This window comes from Rhodamnia argentea, chromosome 3 (genome assembly GCF_020921035.1).
Source record: "Rhodamnia argentea isolate NSW1041297 chromosome 3, ASM2092103v1, whole genome shotgun sequence".
In the NCBI taxonomy this organism is placed as follows: Eukaryota; Viridiplantae; Streptophyta; class Magnoliopsida; order Myrtales; family Myrtaceae; genus Rhodamnia; species Rhodamnia argentea.
The window spans coordinates 24,145,861-24,161,705 of NC_063152.1; the positions used below are offsets into that span (position 1 = coordinate 24,145,861).

Below are 15,845 nucleotides of genomic sequence, written 5' to 3' on the forward strand. Positions count from 1 at the left end.
TATGCGTATGCTCATTTATTGAGAAAAGGAAAAAATTATTCATGCATAATTATGTATAATTATTATTATTATTATTATTATTATGTTTTTCTATGAGCCGAAGGACGAGGAGGAGAGCGTTGATTACAGCTGTCTTCACGACCTCTCTGTCCCTCTCATTTTCTTGCCTTTTCCTTCCTCTGCTTCTTCTTCCTTCCCCTCTCTCTCTCTCTTCACCCATTTCTTTATTCTCTCCTCCATTGCATCTTCGCAGAACAGAACACGACTTCATCACACAAAAACAAACATCACAAGCATCGCATTATACTAATCCCCCCTCATGATTTTACTAATCCAAGGATAGTTGTATTCATCTCGATTTCCATTGTCCCCACCACCCCCATTCTAGCTTGAGCTTCCCTGTCTCTCTCTCTCTCTCTCTCTCCTTCTCTGTCTGTCTTATCTTAGAATTGAATGCACATGCACAGGGTTGTGGGAAAAAACCCATTTCTTCCTTCTTGAAATGGAGGCGAATAATGCAGGCAGAGTATCGTTTTCAGGTAGGGAGCTAGATTTGTTTTTTATGGGCAGGTAACATGCATACCCTCCCATCTATCCATGGATGTGCGTGTGTGACTTGACCCATATTTTTATTTTCTCTCTAGAGAGAGAGAGAAAGAGAGACGGAGGGAGCTTGGCTTGTCCTCGTGATCCGTCTCACAGTATACGTGACATCCTAGGCGGAGGGATTGGCTTATTATTGATCTGTTTTGTTCAACTAATACCCACTAATCATAACTCACCATCTTTCTCTCTTAGAGAGAGAGAGAGAGAGAGAGAGAGAGAGAGGGATTCTGATTTCTGAGCCCAAACCGTAATTGGGTTTTTGCTGCTGACTTATGCAGGTCCGAAATTGTAATGCTTCGTTGAGAGTTTTTCTGTCTCTGCTCTGTGATGTTGGTTGTGACTTGTGAGAACTTCTTGAAGATGAGAAGTGGGATCGGTACTCTTTCTTGAGGTTCAAGGGGTGAGTTTAGTTTTCTTTAATTTTGCTTGGTTCGAGGATTCTTGACTTTGCTTATCCGTTTCTCCTTGTTGCTGTCTGCGTTAAGTTGCTTTTTATTGTGGCTTAAGGCTTGTTATATCCTATTTTGACTCTGTGAGTGTGTTTTACATTTGCAATTCATGGCCTGTGTTTTTTCAGTACTCTCCAATTAGCTAAGGCAGCTAGTTTAGGGCTGAATGGCCTTTTCTTCTCATGCCATTTCTGTAGAGATCTATGGTCAAAGTGCTGCTCATGCCTTGAAAATTAGCTTCTCTTTGGTTGTTCATGCCACGAAAATATGTAATTAGCTTCTTTACCAGGAAGTTTTGATACATTTGGTGAAAAATTCATAAGCTTCACCGCTGGATTGGTGGATGTATTCCATGTCAAAGGGCTTCTTCAATTGAGTCGCTGGGAATTTTGTATGCCCCATCTTGTAATTGTTTTACTTCTTCATCTTAATGTTAGTGAATGATCAAAGGATATGGAGAATGTTTATATGCCTGTAAGGGCACAATCAGACCGATGATCACACCAGACCAGGTTATGGTCATTATTCTATATCTTGGTCCCGAGATGAACTCTTTATCGGGATAAAAAAAATGCATGTCTGCTGCAGAAGAGATGAGAAACCAGGTTTGTACGTGTTTGATTTGTATGGAATAGGTCCTTCACGTTTGTGTGGTAAAAGCCTTTTACTTTAAGTGCTTAATCCGGATTACACTTGGACTCTTCCAGGCATTTATTTGAGCGTCTTCCCGTGTACGTTAGCCTACATTCAGCCTGTAAATTCATTCGAATTTGTATCCTGGCAAAAAGAAAAGTTAACTTTCAGTTCTCATTGAGTGAATACCACTTTACTGCCAATTGCCATCTCCTTTAAACTTCTTTGAATGTATTCTTTTAGTTGGTATCAGAATATTAATTGTCATGGAGAATTCTAAGAATGGTGAAGTAAGTTTTTAATGAACTGAATCCCCACATTCTGTCGAGTTTGCTATTTCCTGGTTGAGGTTAATTGCTGTTATCTATGAGGTAGACTGACCTACCTATGTTGTCAAAATCATTGCTTCAACTGAACGTAATCTTTGTGACTGTCTAAGAGGTGATTAGAATAGATCAGATACAAACTCCGTGAGTGCCATTTCTGGACCAACCACCTGATTGTTATGGCTGTTAAGACTACCTGAAAATATGAAATCAAATATATTTCACTGATGTTCCAGCAGGGCCATATTCATGTAGCTGGATATTCTCTCCCGCTCTTGGTTTTATAGCATGTTTTGTGTACATTCTATATTTTTTTAGTTCCAATAAGCATGCCATTTGCAGAGATTCAATGTGAACTGAAGTTCAAGAGTTGTTACGAATACTTGAGTAACTCGAGGAATATATGTTGAACCAAAGGATGCAGGGATTCTTTCTGATTTTCAATGTTATTACTTCAAATGTTAGTTGAATACTATTTGCAAGACTTTGCTTATTTCCTCTGATTTCCTCTGACACTAGGGAAACTACAAATGCTAGAATTGCCTTGTCGTGGTCTGAAATTTTGTTTCCAGTTCTCAGTTATTCAGCATCTCATTGTAGCATTGCTCATTTAATTGCTTTAGGCTGCATTTGTTGGTTTTTCTGCATGAACAGGAAACAGATAATAAAGATGCTAAGACAAAAAATTACTTACTTTAGAAGCAACAGTACTTTGTAGTGCTTCTTGGCCAAAGATTAAATGCCCTAGCAATCGCAAGAGATCTGCATGGAGAACTGTGCTGTCTGGACAAACATCTTGGATGCAACTTCATGGCTTTAACTTATATGATTATTCAGCTTATATAAGAAACTCTTTGCACTTAATAAATTCATTTGATATCATCCATTCTTTTATTTTCAGCTGCTGTTAGATTTCATATCTTATATGGAAAGCCATTTTTATTCAAGCTACCAAATTACGTCATCATCTCTAACTATTTAATGCTCTTTGTTTGATTTTCATCCATCCTTTCTTGCATCTCAGGTTTCAGCCATTTAAGTCAAGCTTCTCATCCTAATGAAGAAATTTTTGTGACCCGTAATGGATCCTCAGGCTTTCATCAGGTTATCCATCGGCTCACTGGGATTGAGGTTCCCCGGATCGACTCTAAACTCTGTCAAATCTGGGATCCAACCATTCTCTTCTTCATGTGTGTGTGAGATTCGCCTCCGAGGTTTCCCTGCTCAGACACTAACAATCCCCTTGGTGTCCAATCCCGAAGCTACCCCAGATTGTCAGAGCATTGCTTCGAGCTTTTATCTCGAAGAATCTGATCTGAAAGCCTTAACTGCACCCGGCTGTTTCTATAGCTCTCAGGCATATCTCGAGATTTCTGTATTCACGGGAAGGAAGGGATCCCACTGCGGTGTTGGCAACAAAAGACAGCAACTTGGGACGTTTAAGTTGGAGGTGAGTCCTGATTGGGGCAAGGCAAAACCCGTTATCCTTTTCAATGGGTGGATAGGTATCGGCAAGAGTAAGCTGGATAGCGGACAACCTGGAGTGGAACTTCACTTGAGAGTGAAGCTAGATCCTGATCCTAGATACGTCTTCCAGTTTGAGGATGTGACCAGACTGAGCCCTCAAATAGTTCAGCTTCAAGGATCCATCAAACAACCTATTTTTAGTTGCAAGTTCAGCCACGACAGGTGATATGAAGTACATAGTTTATCTTTCAATCCCTTAATGAGCAGTAATTCATCACCATAGTCTCCTTCTTAATGCCTGAAGAGATAAATCAAGTTTGCGTGCAAGAAATTGAGGAGAGATTGTGAACGAATATAGTTGAATGAAGTGTAGTTCTGGATTCATTGATATATGATGCAAGTGCACATAGAATCGTCAATGTGTAGAAAAGCATCTTATTTCTCTGCAAACAAAATGAGGCATTTTATAAATGAATTTTGGTCTTAATTGAGTCATATCCTGGGTCACTGATTCATTGATGATATGGAGGTCAAGTCTTTCAGACCACCTGAAAATTCTGTCATTAATCATAGGGTCCCCCAGGTTGACCCGTTGAGCACTTACTGGTCAGTCGACGGTTCAGATCAAGAGACCGAAAGAAGAGAGAGAAAGGGATGGAAGGTGAAGATACACGATTTGTCTGGCTCAGCTGTGGCTGCAGCCTTCATAACTACTCCTTTTGTGCCCTCAACAGGTTGTGACTGGGTAGCAAAATCTAACCCAGGTGCTTGGCTGATCGTCCGGCCTGATCCCTGTAGGCCCGAGAGCTGGCAGCCCTGGGGAAAGCTTGAAGCATGGCGCGAACGTGGCTTGAGAGACTCTATTTGCTGCCGGTTCCGGCTCCTCTCAGAAGGGCAAGAAGGAGGAGAATTGCTTGTGTCTGAGATCAACATAAATGCCGAAAAGGGCGGGGAGTTTTTCATAGACACAGATAGGCAGATGAGAGCATCTGGGCAGACCCCGATACCGAGCCCAAGAAGCAGTGGCGACTTCGGTGGACTGAGCCCCGTCGTTGGTGGCTTCGTTATGTGTTGTAAAGTCCGAGGGGAAGGAAAGAACAGCAAGCCGTTGGTGCAATTAGCAATGCGGCACGTGACCTGTGTGGAAGATGCGGCCATTTTCATGGCGCTTGCGGCAGCTGTTGATCTTAGCATTGAAGCTTGCAGGCCTTTCCGGAGGAAGATGAGGAGAGTGTCTCAGACACGGCATTCGTGGTAGGAGGAGAAAAGACTCTGACTGATGAATTTTACATGAACATTGACTGGCTTCGGTTCTTCTCTTGTTGCGTCTTGTGACTGGTTAACAGTTGCCCTGATGATGTACATAATTTCTTGCTTTTCTAAACTTGAACACCAGTCGCTTATATCGTTTCATGGGGCCGACCGGAACAATCGCTGCCAACAAAGCCAGTGACAAATGTGAATTAATGAAATTTCAGCAATGTCACTCTGTGTATTTTCTAACTGGGGAGTAAGGACTCAGCTTTAGAGGGTGATCTTTGACACTTCAAGATGTTTCTACTTTGTTTAGACTATGATTTCAGATAAAGTAGACATTAATAGAACACTTCCCCTTGTGTTTGATGATGATGATTATAGGCATAGCCTTAGCACTGATAATATGAACTTGTTGACGCGATTGATGACCCAATTAAGGGTCGAAAATAAAAATGAGAGCTCTTAATGATATGGTTGTTTGATAATCTTATAAAGGATTGATTTAGATAACTAGATTAAGTCAGAAATCCACTTGATCTGGTAAGCAAGTAAGAAATTAATTAATTCGTACGATAGAAAAATAACATTCGGCAATCACAATCCCGCCAAATATATCGATAAAATCAATCGATAATGGCGATTTTTCCTATGCTTGGCAAGAGATCGATGATATTTAGCTCTCTTAGTTTCAACTATCATCCACCAACTTTTTGTTCTTGTTTTCAGCACTTAAGATCATTAGCACTTAAAACTCAAATATTCAGCACTGAATCTTCAGTTTTACCAAAAGGGGTAGGTTAGGTTCTCCCTGATAACCTACCTAAGTGGTTTGTGCACTGACATTTTCCTAGACCAAGGAATGGCGAGCAGTCTTCAATTAGTCTGCAACGAGCGGCCTTACTCAAGACGACTCCAGCATCAAGGCTCATCTCAAAATGAATCAAGTGCCTGTCCGTTCAACAGGTTCTAGCCCAGCCTTGCCTAGACTCCGGACTTCAGTTCAAGACTCATCGATGGAGCAAAAAAGCCAGAGGATGGACGGCAGCATCAACCAAGCATCGCTTATTTTCCAACTGTTCACTGTACATGACGTGTTTCCCCTCTTAGTTTCGGATGCAACCAAGAGACACAACGAAGAAAATCGTATCGTTCTCTAGAAAGAAAATCAAACGAAGAAATAATTCCTCTGAGACTGCGACCGGTAGCTCATTCCAAATTCAGAGAAAAGGAGGGGTAGGAGTTTCCAGTCAAGGAAAGCCAAACTAATGCATCCATTATGTCAAGCATTCTACTCAATTTCACCTTCACTTTTCAAGCTTCAAAACTCGATGTCCCAGACTAGAAAAAACAGGCTGCCGCAAATTTCGGTTCAGGCGGCTTGTTAAGCAAAGTAAACCCACAAGAAGAGACTTAACTTTTGGTTTTTCCCTCGCAGTCTTTTTCGTTATATTGACCAGCACAACGGGAGCGTTCACTCAACATCGCCAACTGCAGCCCACTTGGCTGATTACCTCTAATGAAGCCTGTAAAACTACCAAAGAACATTTTTCCAGAAGCAAGCAATATTCAAGCTCGTTAATGCGCCAATAGAGAAGATCATTAACGATTTAAGCTGCTGAACGCTGCTATTCAGGATAACCAGTCATTACCTAAATGAATCACCAATATGATGTATTAAAGCACAAACATACCCCTCTGTTCTTCGGATGAAAGAATCAATCTTTCGGTTTAATCGTCGCAGAGATTTGAATGCAAAGGCCAACAAAGCTATAATTGCAGATTTCATTCAACAATCACGACATCTGATTGTGAGCATATCTCATATATGCCTTAAGAACTCATATTACCGAATTTGCACACACCTTAAATTAATAGAGCATACCACAGAAGTGAAGCTCTCGACCAGGAGGTGTGCACAGCAAATAACAGCCTAGATCTCACATTAAAACTCTACTGTTTGAAAACCCAGTACAGCAGTGGAGGGTACAAGTTCCAGAATTAAGTCGACACACATCATGTTCCATAAAAATTACTGGGTTCATGTAACTAGAGTGTATTGCCTCCATCAGTTGCTAAGCCTCAGTGCTCTGAAAAAAGCGTTCGACATCTGCTATAGTGCTTCGAGCTTCCTCAATTTCAATGCCTTCCTTCTGATTTGCCTCCTCCAGTTCGGCCTGACATTGGGCGTTACGCTCAGTGAACTATGATACCGCGTGCCAGCCGAAAGATATGTGATTCAGACTTAGGGGGAAAAAATGATACCATACCAAAGTGGCTTTTAAATCAGCCAGTGAAGCCTCCAAGCGCTTGCGACAGTCTGGGATCATCATCCTTGATTCAGCAAGTACATTTTCCTACAGGGGAGGATGAAATCAGAGATGATAGACCAACTCAATTAATGGGAACAAACAAATTATGAGTAGTACACAAAACTCAAAATCAAATCAAAAGGACCGATTCTCCAAATAACATTTTCAGACTCAACATATCCATCCAGCACTACAACTATCATTCCATGTAAGAGCAGAAGAATTCAATCTTTTTTCTATCTTAGATTTCTAGCACACTGCAAAGGCAGAAGGATAGATCCCTTTTCTCTAGTCGAAGCAGGTAAGGATACACAGTTTCTGTCTACAAGGAGAATACAAAAATTCAGATGGAAGCTCTGTTTACTGCCAATTAGGGACCAGCCCCATGATTCTTATGGTGATAGCCTGCAAATACGGAACCCAATTTAATTAACTGATAAATAACCTGGTAGCACTATAATCCATATAGCTGGACTTGGCAACAGTCAGACATTTAAATGTTTTTTAAGCTCCTTTAAGTATTACAATGAGAGATAAGATGTGAACTTAAGTATTAGAGCCATTAGAAATTCTCGAGAAACTAGAAGAATTTAAGTTGAACTCAAGCACGCCATTACAAATCCATGAGAAACTAGAAAAATTTAGGTTGAACTGAAGCATGCAAGGATACTTGTGTATTTTCAAAGCTATTGTTTCAGATGGTAGTTGAATACTCTGCTAAACTTTGCTTAGTGCCTCAGATTCCATCTGCAACTGGGGAAATTACAAATGCTAGTATGGCCATGTCATGGTCTGAATTTTCTATTCTAGATGTCATCTGTCAGTATCACATTGTACTGTGGCTCAGTTGATTGTTTTAGGCTGCATTTGTTGTTTTCTGCTTGAATGACGAACATATGATAAAGGCTGCATTAGTCATGATTCTCGACCAAAGAGTAATGCTAAGATGATTGTGCAGATGGAACAATCTTTCTTGGTGATCTCTTGCTATTGCAGGCCGAATCCAAAAAGGGTAGCTGACAAGAGGTATAATGATGCAAGTTTAAGGAAGATAAAGACCGGAAAAATGACAACAGGGTGATTCAGAAATGACAGAAAAAATATCCATAACACTCCCGAGATCTTAATCATGGTGAAAAATCATTTCCATACACTCATTACTGTCATGAATCTCTTAGATTACACCACAAGAGAGGAAAAACTGTGTGTTTCCTCATGAGTAATTTTCATTGTTCAAGAGACTGAAGAATCATCCAGGGAAAATTGTGGTCAGCCCCAAAACTCACTAAAGCTGTTTCATACTGACCGAGCTAAGTAACATGGGCTTGTAACTAAGTGAAGATTTTGAACTTCTGAAAACTCGAATATACCAGGTTTCACGTTCTATATTGTTTAATAATTTGTAGTCAATATAATACCAACAAAATTCAGTAACAAGCGCATTGCCAATTACATCAATTGCAAAAAACGGTGTCCACCATTTTAAATGACTAGTTTGGCAGGGACAGCCGTTACTGCTGATATTTTGGCTCAACAGCATCTGGACAAAACTATCATCTGAAAGTTTGAAGTTCATTCTTGGACCAAAATAATGCGACATCAAGCCATAACTCATGTGGAAGGAGCACCTCATTCTTGTGCTTCTACTGCATCTCAAATAGTGCACCTCAAAAGAAGCCCAAGTACGCTATAATTTCACGAAGTTGGTAAATGAGGGTGCCAAAGAGGCAAGGTAAACTTAATGCCTACAATTATTTTATAGAATTGTGTTTCTACTCTTTAAAAAGTATAGATTAAATATTTAAGATAAATAGTATACACGTTTCTAACAAGCACATGGCTGTTATCTAGCAATGAGAGTACCAAATTAAGAGCTAAGAATGAGAGTTTAGTGACATATAATAGATTTTGGTCAAATAAGCTTCATTCGTACATTGCTGATGAATATACTTATTTCCAAACAGAAAGGGAACAGCCTAAAGCTTATAGATTCTAATTAGAGGTTGTAATCACTAAATCCAGCCCCAACAAAGATGTCTCCAGCCAATGAGCACTCTTGGCTTTGAACTAAAATCCTATACCATTCTCGGCTTTTTGGCTAAAACCAAGTTTTCAGTTCAAATCCTTCTTTAGATGACAGGATTGCCTTTAACCCAGCGAAACTTCACAAAATTGAAACCCACTGCATCAAATCTCAAAACTCAAACAGGAGCTTGATGCTGCGTGTGACATAATAAAGGAGAAGTTAACGGAACGACCAAATCAAACATGCTATATTCGGAAAAGCCTACAGAGCTCTTTCCATGATTATTTCTTTATAGAGAACAGAAAAAGACTTCGAGGGGAAGCAATCTCTTTTTTTTCCAAATGCTGAACCGTGGACATGCTAGCAGCAACATTCATCCACAGAGAAAAAAATCAATTTCTTGTATGAAACATGAAGAATGAGAAGGTGCAACCCCGAGTAGACAATCTTTGCATAAACAGATACACTAGTGGAAAATGCATATCTCCACTAATACATAACACCGTGCAAATCAAAACTTTCAGCTAAAGTCAAGGATTCAGAACAGGTTTAGGAACAGAAGTTAATAAGTCAATACACATACCAAGCCATTGTGGTAGAAACTTCTGACCATGATCAAGGCTGATCTTAACTCGTCGTATCAACATCTTGAATAATAAATATTCACGTCACCACCTCACCAGTCTATTGGAGCACATTAATGTCGAAGCTCAATAAGCGATAAGCACACTACAGAATTGTGCTTCCATGCACTACAAATCATCAATTTATGAAACCTGTATCCACAAGTTCTAATCGCGGCATTCCTACTTAAACCTTGAAACGGTCACAATCTGGACAAAGATCAAAGAGACAGCCCCGACTACCACAAATCATCATAAAAAAACCAGAGTTCAGCGAACACGAGAAAATGGTTTCAAATACCTGTTGCTTAAGGTCATAGGGGTCAGCCCCTTTCTCCTTCATCTCTGCCGTCTTCGCAGCTTCTCTCTCGACCTCCTTCTCATAAGAATGCAGCTCCTTAACGACGCGCTTGCAAGTGCCCGTCTTGATTTTCAAGTTCCTAACCGTTGCCATCGCTGCCCCACATCAAAGATTAAAAAAAAAAAACCTTTTTCAGAATTGGGTTTCAGATTTAAGCAAACAGCATTGGAACTGATGCTAGAAAACTTGAAGTGGCTGCATTTTGTTCTATCTCTCCATGTGAAAGCTATTTCAAACGACGGCCATAGAGGGATCATCCCCATTCAGCATTTCTCACCGAAACCAGTATGAAGGGTTCGTGCGTCAAAGGAGGGAGGAGCATTTCTAGCTCTTCTGATTCGAGAGAAGCGAAACGAAAGAATCAAATTCACTTCGAGGCTCATGTTTGGGAGATTCGACGCAAAAAATATGATCTTCCGAACTTCTGATTCACAGAACAAGATCCGGGTTATTCAGAGAGAGAGAGAGGCTTACCAGTCGCAGCGTCGTTCTTGTTCCGATCGTCCGGTGGTCGGAGTGGAAGTGGGCAACCGTGGAGGGTGGCCTGAAGAGGATGTTGAGCAGAGAACGGAGAGGGGCTTTTGGAAATTTTGTCCAAACTTTATCTGGTGTTCCTTTTTGTTTTTTGTTTTTTTTTTAATTCCAAATTTTATATGCTCAGTTCTAATCAACAAAGATTTGTTTGCTGAAATTTTGATAAATAGATTATACACGAAGATATACAAGTCTTTTTTTCCTGAAATCTCTTGCTACATTCACCACACCACCCCGTTGCTTCTCAACAATAGACGGTGTTGATCACGCGGCCGATATGATACGACCGACCGATCACATTATCCGTATAATAATCATGTCATCTTTTGCGGCGCTTAAATTGATGAAGGAAAAGCACCTTTCATTTTGATCTAGTAGTTGTATCACGTGTCTTGGTAGAATGATTAATCGATCGCTCAAATCTCGTCCATTTGGAAAGAGGCATTACGCGTGGTGGCCAGGGATGGACGGATCCGATTGATGCTAATCGTCGCCCTGGTTACCTTGCTTCGGCAACCACCTACCGACAGTCGCTCTCCGGACATGATTAACCAATAGCTCATAACTAAGCAATTGCCCAAAAAAAAAAAAAATAGGATGTGGTATATTTGATGTCACATTTTTTTTTATCTCAAATCCAAAATAAAAAGGTAATTTCTTTCATGATGGACACAAATAACACTACCTTTTTATACTTATGAAGAAAGCTAAGGGCACACATGGCAACACTTATGCTCTAGAAATCAACTTTTGATTAGAAGTTGATTTTTTACTTCTGAAGAGGAGTAAATTTCTTTTATTTCTTTAAGCGGCTCCAAAACTATTTTTGAAGCAAAAAAAACTACTCTAGAAGTAGAAAAATAAAGTTGCGTAACTAAAAAGCATTTCGCTCCGGAAATATGTTACCAAACGGTTTTCTGCTCCAAAAGTGCGTTATCAAACAGATTTACGCTACATAAGCACTTCTAGAGCAGAAATCCTATTCTAGAAGTATTGTCATATGCGCTCTTAACCTTTCACCAAATGATGCCTATTGCAAGTTTCAACTGTTCTCACCGTAGTATTGCCATACGCATCGCCCTATGTAGCTCACCATGTTGACGTGCACAACGAACTACCTTAATAACGACCAAAAACAATGTTGTTTTTGGTTTATAAAGTGAATGCGGTTATACAACTTCCATTTATCTTGCCAAACATGAACAACTTGAGGAACATTTTCTTAAAGATGATTACTTATATAGTTAAGAAAAATGAATAAATAAAAAAAATTTCATTGTCCATGAAACATCGACTCAAAGAGTATTGTCCATGGTTAAAATATATTTTATCAGCTAATTATTTCAAGTAATAAAAGTTATTATTCTTGGAAAAAATATATTTTTATTGGCTAATTATTCAAAGTAATAAAATTTATTATTCTTAAAAAAATATTTTTTATGAAACAAATGAAATTTATTATAGAAAAATGACGTGTGGCAATTTTGACACTGATGATGGACTAAATTGCAAAGGGGTGTCATTTTTCAGTTCGATCGATGAAAGGTTGGGCCCTTTTTTTTTTTTTTTTTTTGGAGAAGGTGGAAAGGTTATGTTCCTTTTGGCCCACAGATGACAGGTTGGGCTTTTTTTCTTCCCTAACATTCCAAAGGTAGTCTTACATTTGTCCAATCAGCGAAAGGATATACAGTTTAGGTTCCGTTTATTTTACAAAAAAATGAATGATTTAAAAGATATTTTTTCAAAACATAATTGTCAGTTTTATGTGAGGTTGCTTATTTGTAGCAGATTGTTAACTCTTTGCTAGGCTACGGAATCAATGTCTCAATGGTAATACTCTACGCTTCTCATGTGATGCGTCTTGTATCAATTTGATCAAGCTCGTACAGATATATCTTAATCGAGATTTAGGAATTTGAGGATAATCATTTGCTTGGGCTCGAAGAAGGGTAGTTTATGTATTTTGTAATCCATCTAAGTTGCTAATTCGATATCCGGTATAATTATGTTGTCCATTTCATAATAAGAAATCAAAGGTTGGATCACTAGATCATGAGAATCTAGACGAGTTCCATTTTCTTATTTGGCTAGTTGCCGAGAAACATTACTGTTGTATAGAGTTATCGGCTACCAAGGGCGCATTTTATAACGTCTATTTTTCTCTAACACTACTCACGACACGTGCGAAAGTTTTTCATGGCAAGTTTCCGAAGTGTTTGTTCTACGAAGCGGTCTCCGAGAAGGAAAATTAGCTAAGACAAAAGTGTGAGAGCTAACTAAAAAGTCTCGTTCCAAAGTAAGCCGCCCAAAAAAGGCCTCAGAAACATATATTTTATTGCACCACCATTTGACTATCTTAAGAAACCAAGGATGTCTGTCCTCCAATTAATCTAAACTAACTAAACCAATTAGAGCTCCCACTACACACATTATTCTAAAGGACAACGAAAGATGCATTGCACCACGAAGCAAACAGATGAGCATAATAAACAAATGAACAAAGACTCAGGAGGGCTTAAGCCCTCTCTCTAACCCTGGAGAAAGTCTGTTGGGAGTCTTTAGCTCGCAACCAACCCTCAGTTGTAACTGTAATATAGATAACCTAAGTTACACAAATGATCCATAGACTTTGATCGAATATGCAATGTCGTCCATGAATATTTTAATTTGTTTAATGTTTGTTCATGAACGTAATACTAATATGCAATGTCATATCTGAACTTTTCATATGTTCAATGTGATCATAAACTTGTGGTACATGTTAAATTATATAAAAATATTCAATAAATCATTGAAGTCGAATTAAATGGAAGGAGAACATTGAATATTTTCATATAGTCCAATGACGAAATTGAACATGTACTAAAAATTCAAAGACGACATTACACATTAAGCTAAAATTCAGGAATCACATTGAACGGATCCAAATTTCATGAGTTATTTGTGTCGTTTTCCCTACATACTTTAATCTCGAGGCACGAGCATGGAGGCCCGACTCCCTGAATGCCTACGAATCACCCTATTACAAGTCCCATGAACCTCTTAAGTTCGGATCTTTGACTTGTGTAGGAGGAGGTCTTCACTCGTAACATTTTGCATGAGATTGGGGGGATTTCGAACGGGCAATCCGCAGCTCTTGACCTGAAAATCCCCCTAATGTCTCGACCTAATGCGCTAATCGCGGAGTTTCATCATACGATTGTTTCGAAAGCTTCGGTGTCATAAATGTCTTGCCCCATTTGGCACCAGACGATCCAAATTCAGGCTTGGATTTTATGTAGTATTTGACCAAGTTAGGTAGCTTTATTATTGTCCTTCACTACTTAACGCAGTGCTGTACGCCATCTTAAAACGAATCTGTGTCATTTTTACGTCAACGGTATGTCACCGAGACATGGTGCTCGTGCTTGTCTGAAATAAAAAGGTCGCCCCACCGGACCATCTGACCTCAGACAAGCCGTTGAACGTTGGATGCAGAAGGTTTTTGGATTGCTGTGAGTTAATGGCGGAATTTCAAAAACCTGATTTGGACATATGTCATAGTTGCCCAAAAAGTTTTATACTGCTTGTATGTCAACCAATTCAATCATAAATCTTTTGATTATGCCAATGTGATTCTAAGCATTCTGACGATTTGTCAATTTGATCGTAAGTCTTTTGACAATTTGTCGATATAGTCCTTTCGATCAATTATTTTTATAACAAGTTTATGGATAAATGAGCAAACTTTCAAAAGGTTTAGAATTAAACTAACGGGAAAATTATCAAAAAAAGTCTTAAACCTTTTGCGTTTTTGCCAATTCGATCATGAACCTTTTAAATTTATCGATTCAATCCTAAACCTTTTGACCTTCTGTCAATTCAATTCTATTGGCCAGAAATCATTAACGTGGATGCTAACCGTCCAATGTGACACTGCCGACGCTAACGTGGACAATTTTGAAAAATATTTGAGTAATTTTATTAAAAAAATTGATTTTTGTTTTATTTTTTTACTTTATGGCTTCAGTGCTGCTAGCCCATGGGCAAGAGCCAGCAGAGGCCTCAACGCCCTCGCAGTGGCCCATGGCGGCTAGGGCTTCGCGGCCCTCGCCCAGGGTCCAGTGGGGATTGCTAGCCTTGAACCCATAAAGAAAAAAAAAGGAAAAAAAATTTAAAAAAATTAAATTAGACATAAATTGTTAAGATTTGGAAACATCTTTTGAAAAACATGATTACTTATATTGCTTACAAGAATACATTAATAGAAAATATTTGTATCGCCTAAGAAAATAATTAGACATAAATTGTTATCAATAATGAAAACACTTTTCGTTGACTTCAACGATATAACTAATCATTTTCTGGGGAAATATTTTGTATTTGAATAATATGTGGAGAAACTTCTTCCTTGTCTGTTTTTTTTTTTTTTTTTTACTATTTAAACTAATAAGTATAGACGCTCGGGGATGAAAAAGACAAACTATATCATCTAAAATATATTGGAAATAGCTTTCTCTCTATTCATATGTAAAATTTACATTCAACAGCAGATAGAAATTTGGGGTTGACAAATCAATAAGCTAATACTTATACGTCGAATGTTGCCAAGGTATCCGAACTATATCATGTGCTTTGCCACACGGCAATCCAAAAGGTAATAGTGGCACGTGGTGGCGACCACCAGAGCAAACATTTTTCCGAATTCAATTTTCACTATAGGTAACCAACCATTCAATCGATTCAATCCAATCATAAAATTTTTTTTTTTTTTTCAAAAAGGTGCAGTAGCCCTTTAAATAAACAATATCCAACAGTACTCACGTGGCACTCAAACATTGGCTACATGACGACCTTAAAATGCACTTTCGAATACAAATTCAGGACTTGACCCAGTTTATCATTACAAATTTAGGACCTTAAGGGCATGCATAACAACAATTCCGATTCTCTAATTATATTATCCGGAATAAAAAAGGATGAGAAATATAGTTGGTAACGTAAATGATTTTGATTATGTTCTCGGGGAATAATTCTGGAGCAAAAACAGGAATAATAACACAAATGATCCTTAAACTTTTATCAAATGTGCAATGTATCCCTAAACTTTTAATTTGACCAATATAATCCATCAACTTCATCCCAATGTGCAATATGGTCTCCGAACTTTCAATTTGTTCAATATGGTCCCCGAACTTTTGGAACGTGTTTAACTTAGTCCTTAAACTATGAGAAAATATTCAAAGTTGTCCTTGAATTTGAATTAGTGGAAGGA

General features: G+C 38.7%; 2 protein-coding genes across 5 annotated transcripts; one reads left to right on the forward strand and one right to left on the reverse strand.

The window, feature by feature from the left end:
- Window positions 1-356: 356 nt before the first annotated feature.
- LOC115757134 lies at window positions 357-4,984 on the forward strand. 4 transcript variants are annotated; one of them, XM_030697246.2, is made up of 5 exons: window positions 364-539; window positions 885-1,006; window positions 1,345-1,660; window positions 3,039-3,703; window positions 4,055-4,984. In XM_030697246.2, the coding sequence occupies exons 4-5, from the start codon at window positions 3,096-3,098 to the stop codon at window positions 4,737-4,739; spliced, it is 1,293 nt and encodes a 430-aa protein (XP_030553106.1). In that variant the 5' UTR covers window positions 364-539; window positions 885-1,006; window positions 1,345-1,660; window positions 3,039-3,095; the 3' UTR covers window positions 4,740-4,984. The 4 variants fall into 4 exon arrangements, with proteins under 4 accessions (XP_048131864.1, XP_048131863.1, XP_030553106.1 ...); XM_048275907.1 differs by lacking the exon at window positions 1,345-1,660 and having other exon boundaries at window positions 357-539; window positions 4,280-4,984; XM_048275905.1 differs by lacking the exon at window positions 1,345-1,660.
- A 1,601-nt stretch (window positions 4,985-6,585) lies between these two features.
- LOC115757147 (tubulin-folding cofactor A) lies at window positions 6,586-10,672 on the reverse strand. Its single transcript, XM_030697262.2, has 4 exons — window positions 10,532-10,672; window positions 9,998-10,152; window positions 7,006-7,092; window positions 6,586-6,912 (listed from the first exon to the last, which is right to left on the reverse strand). Exons 2-4 carry the CDS (start codon window positions 10,148-10,150, stop codon window positions 6,811-6,813), a joined length of 342 nt encoding a protein of 113 aa, XP_030553122.1. The 5' UTR covers window positions 10,151-10,152; window positions 10,532-10,672; the 3' UTR covers window positions 6,586-6,810.
- Window positions 10,673-15,845: the final 5,173 nt, after the last annotated feature.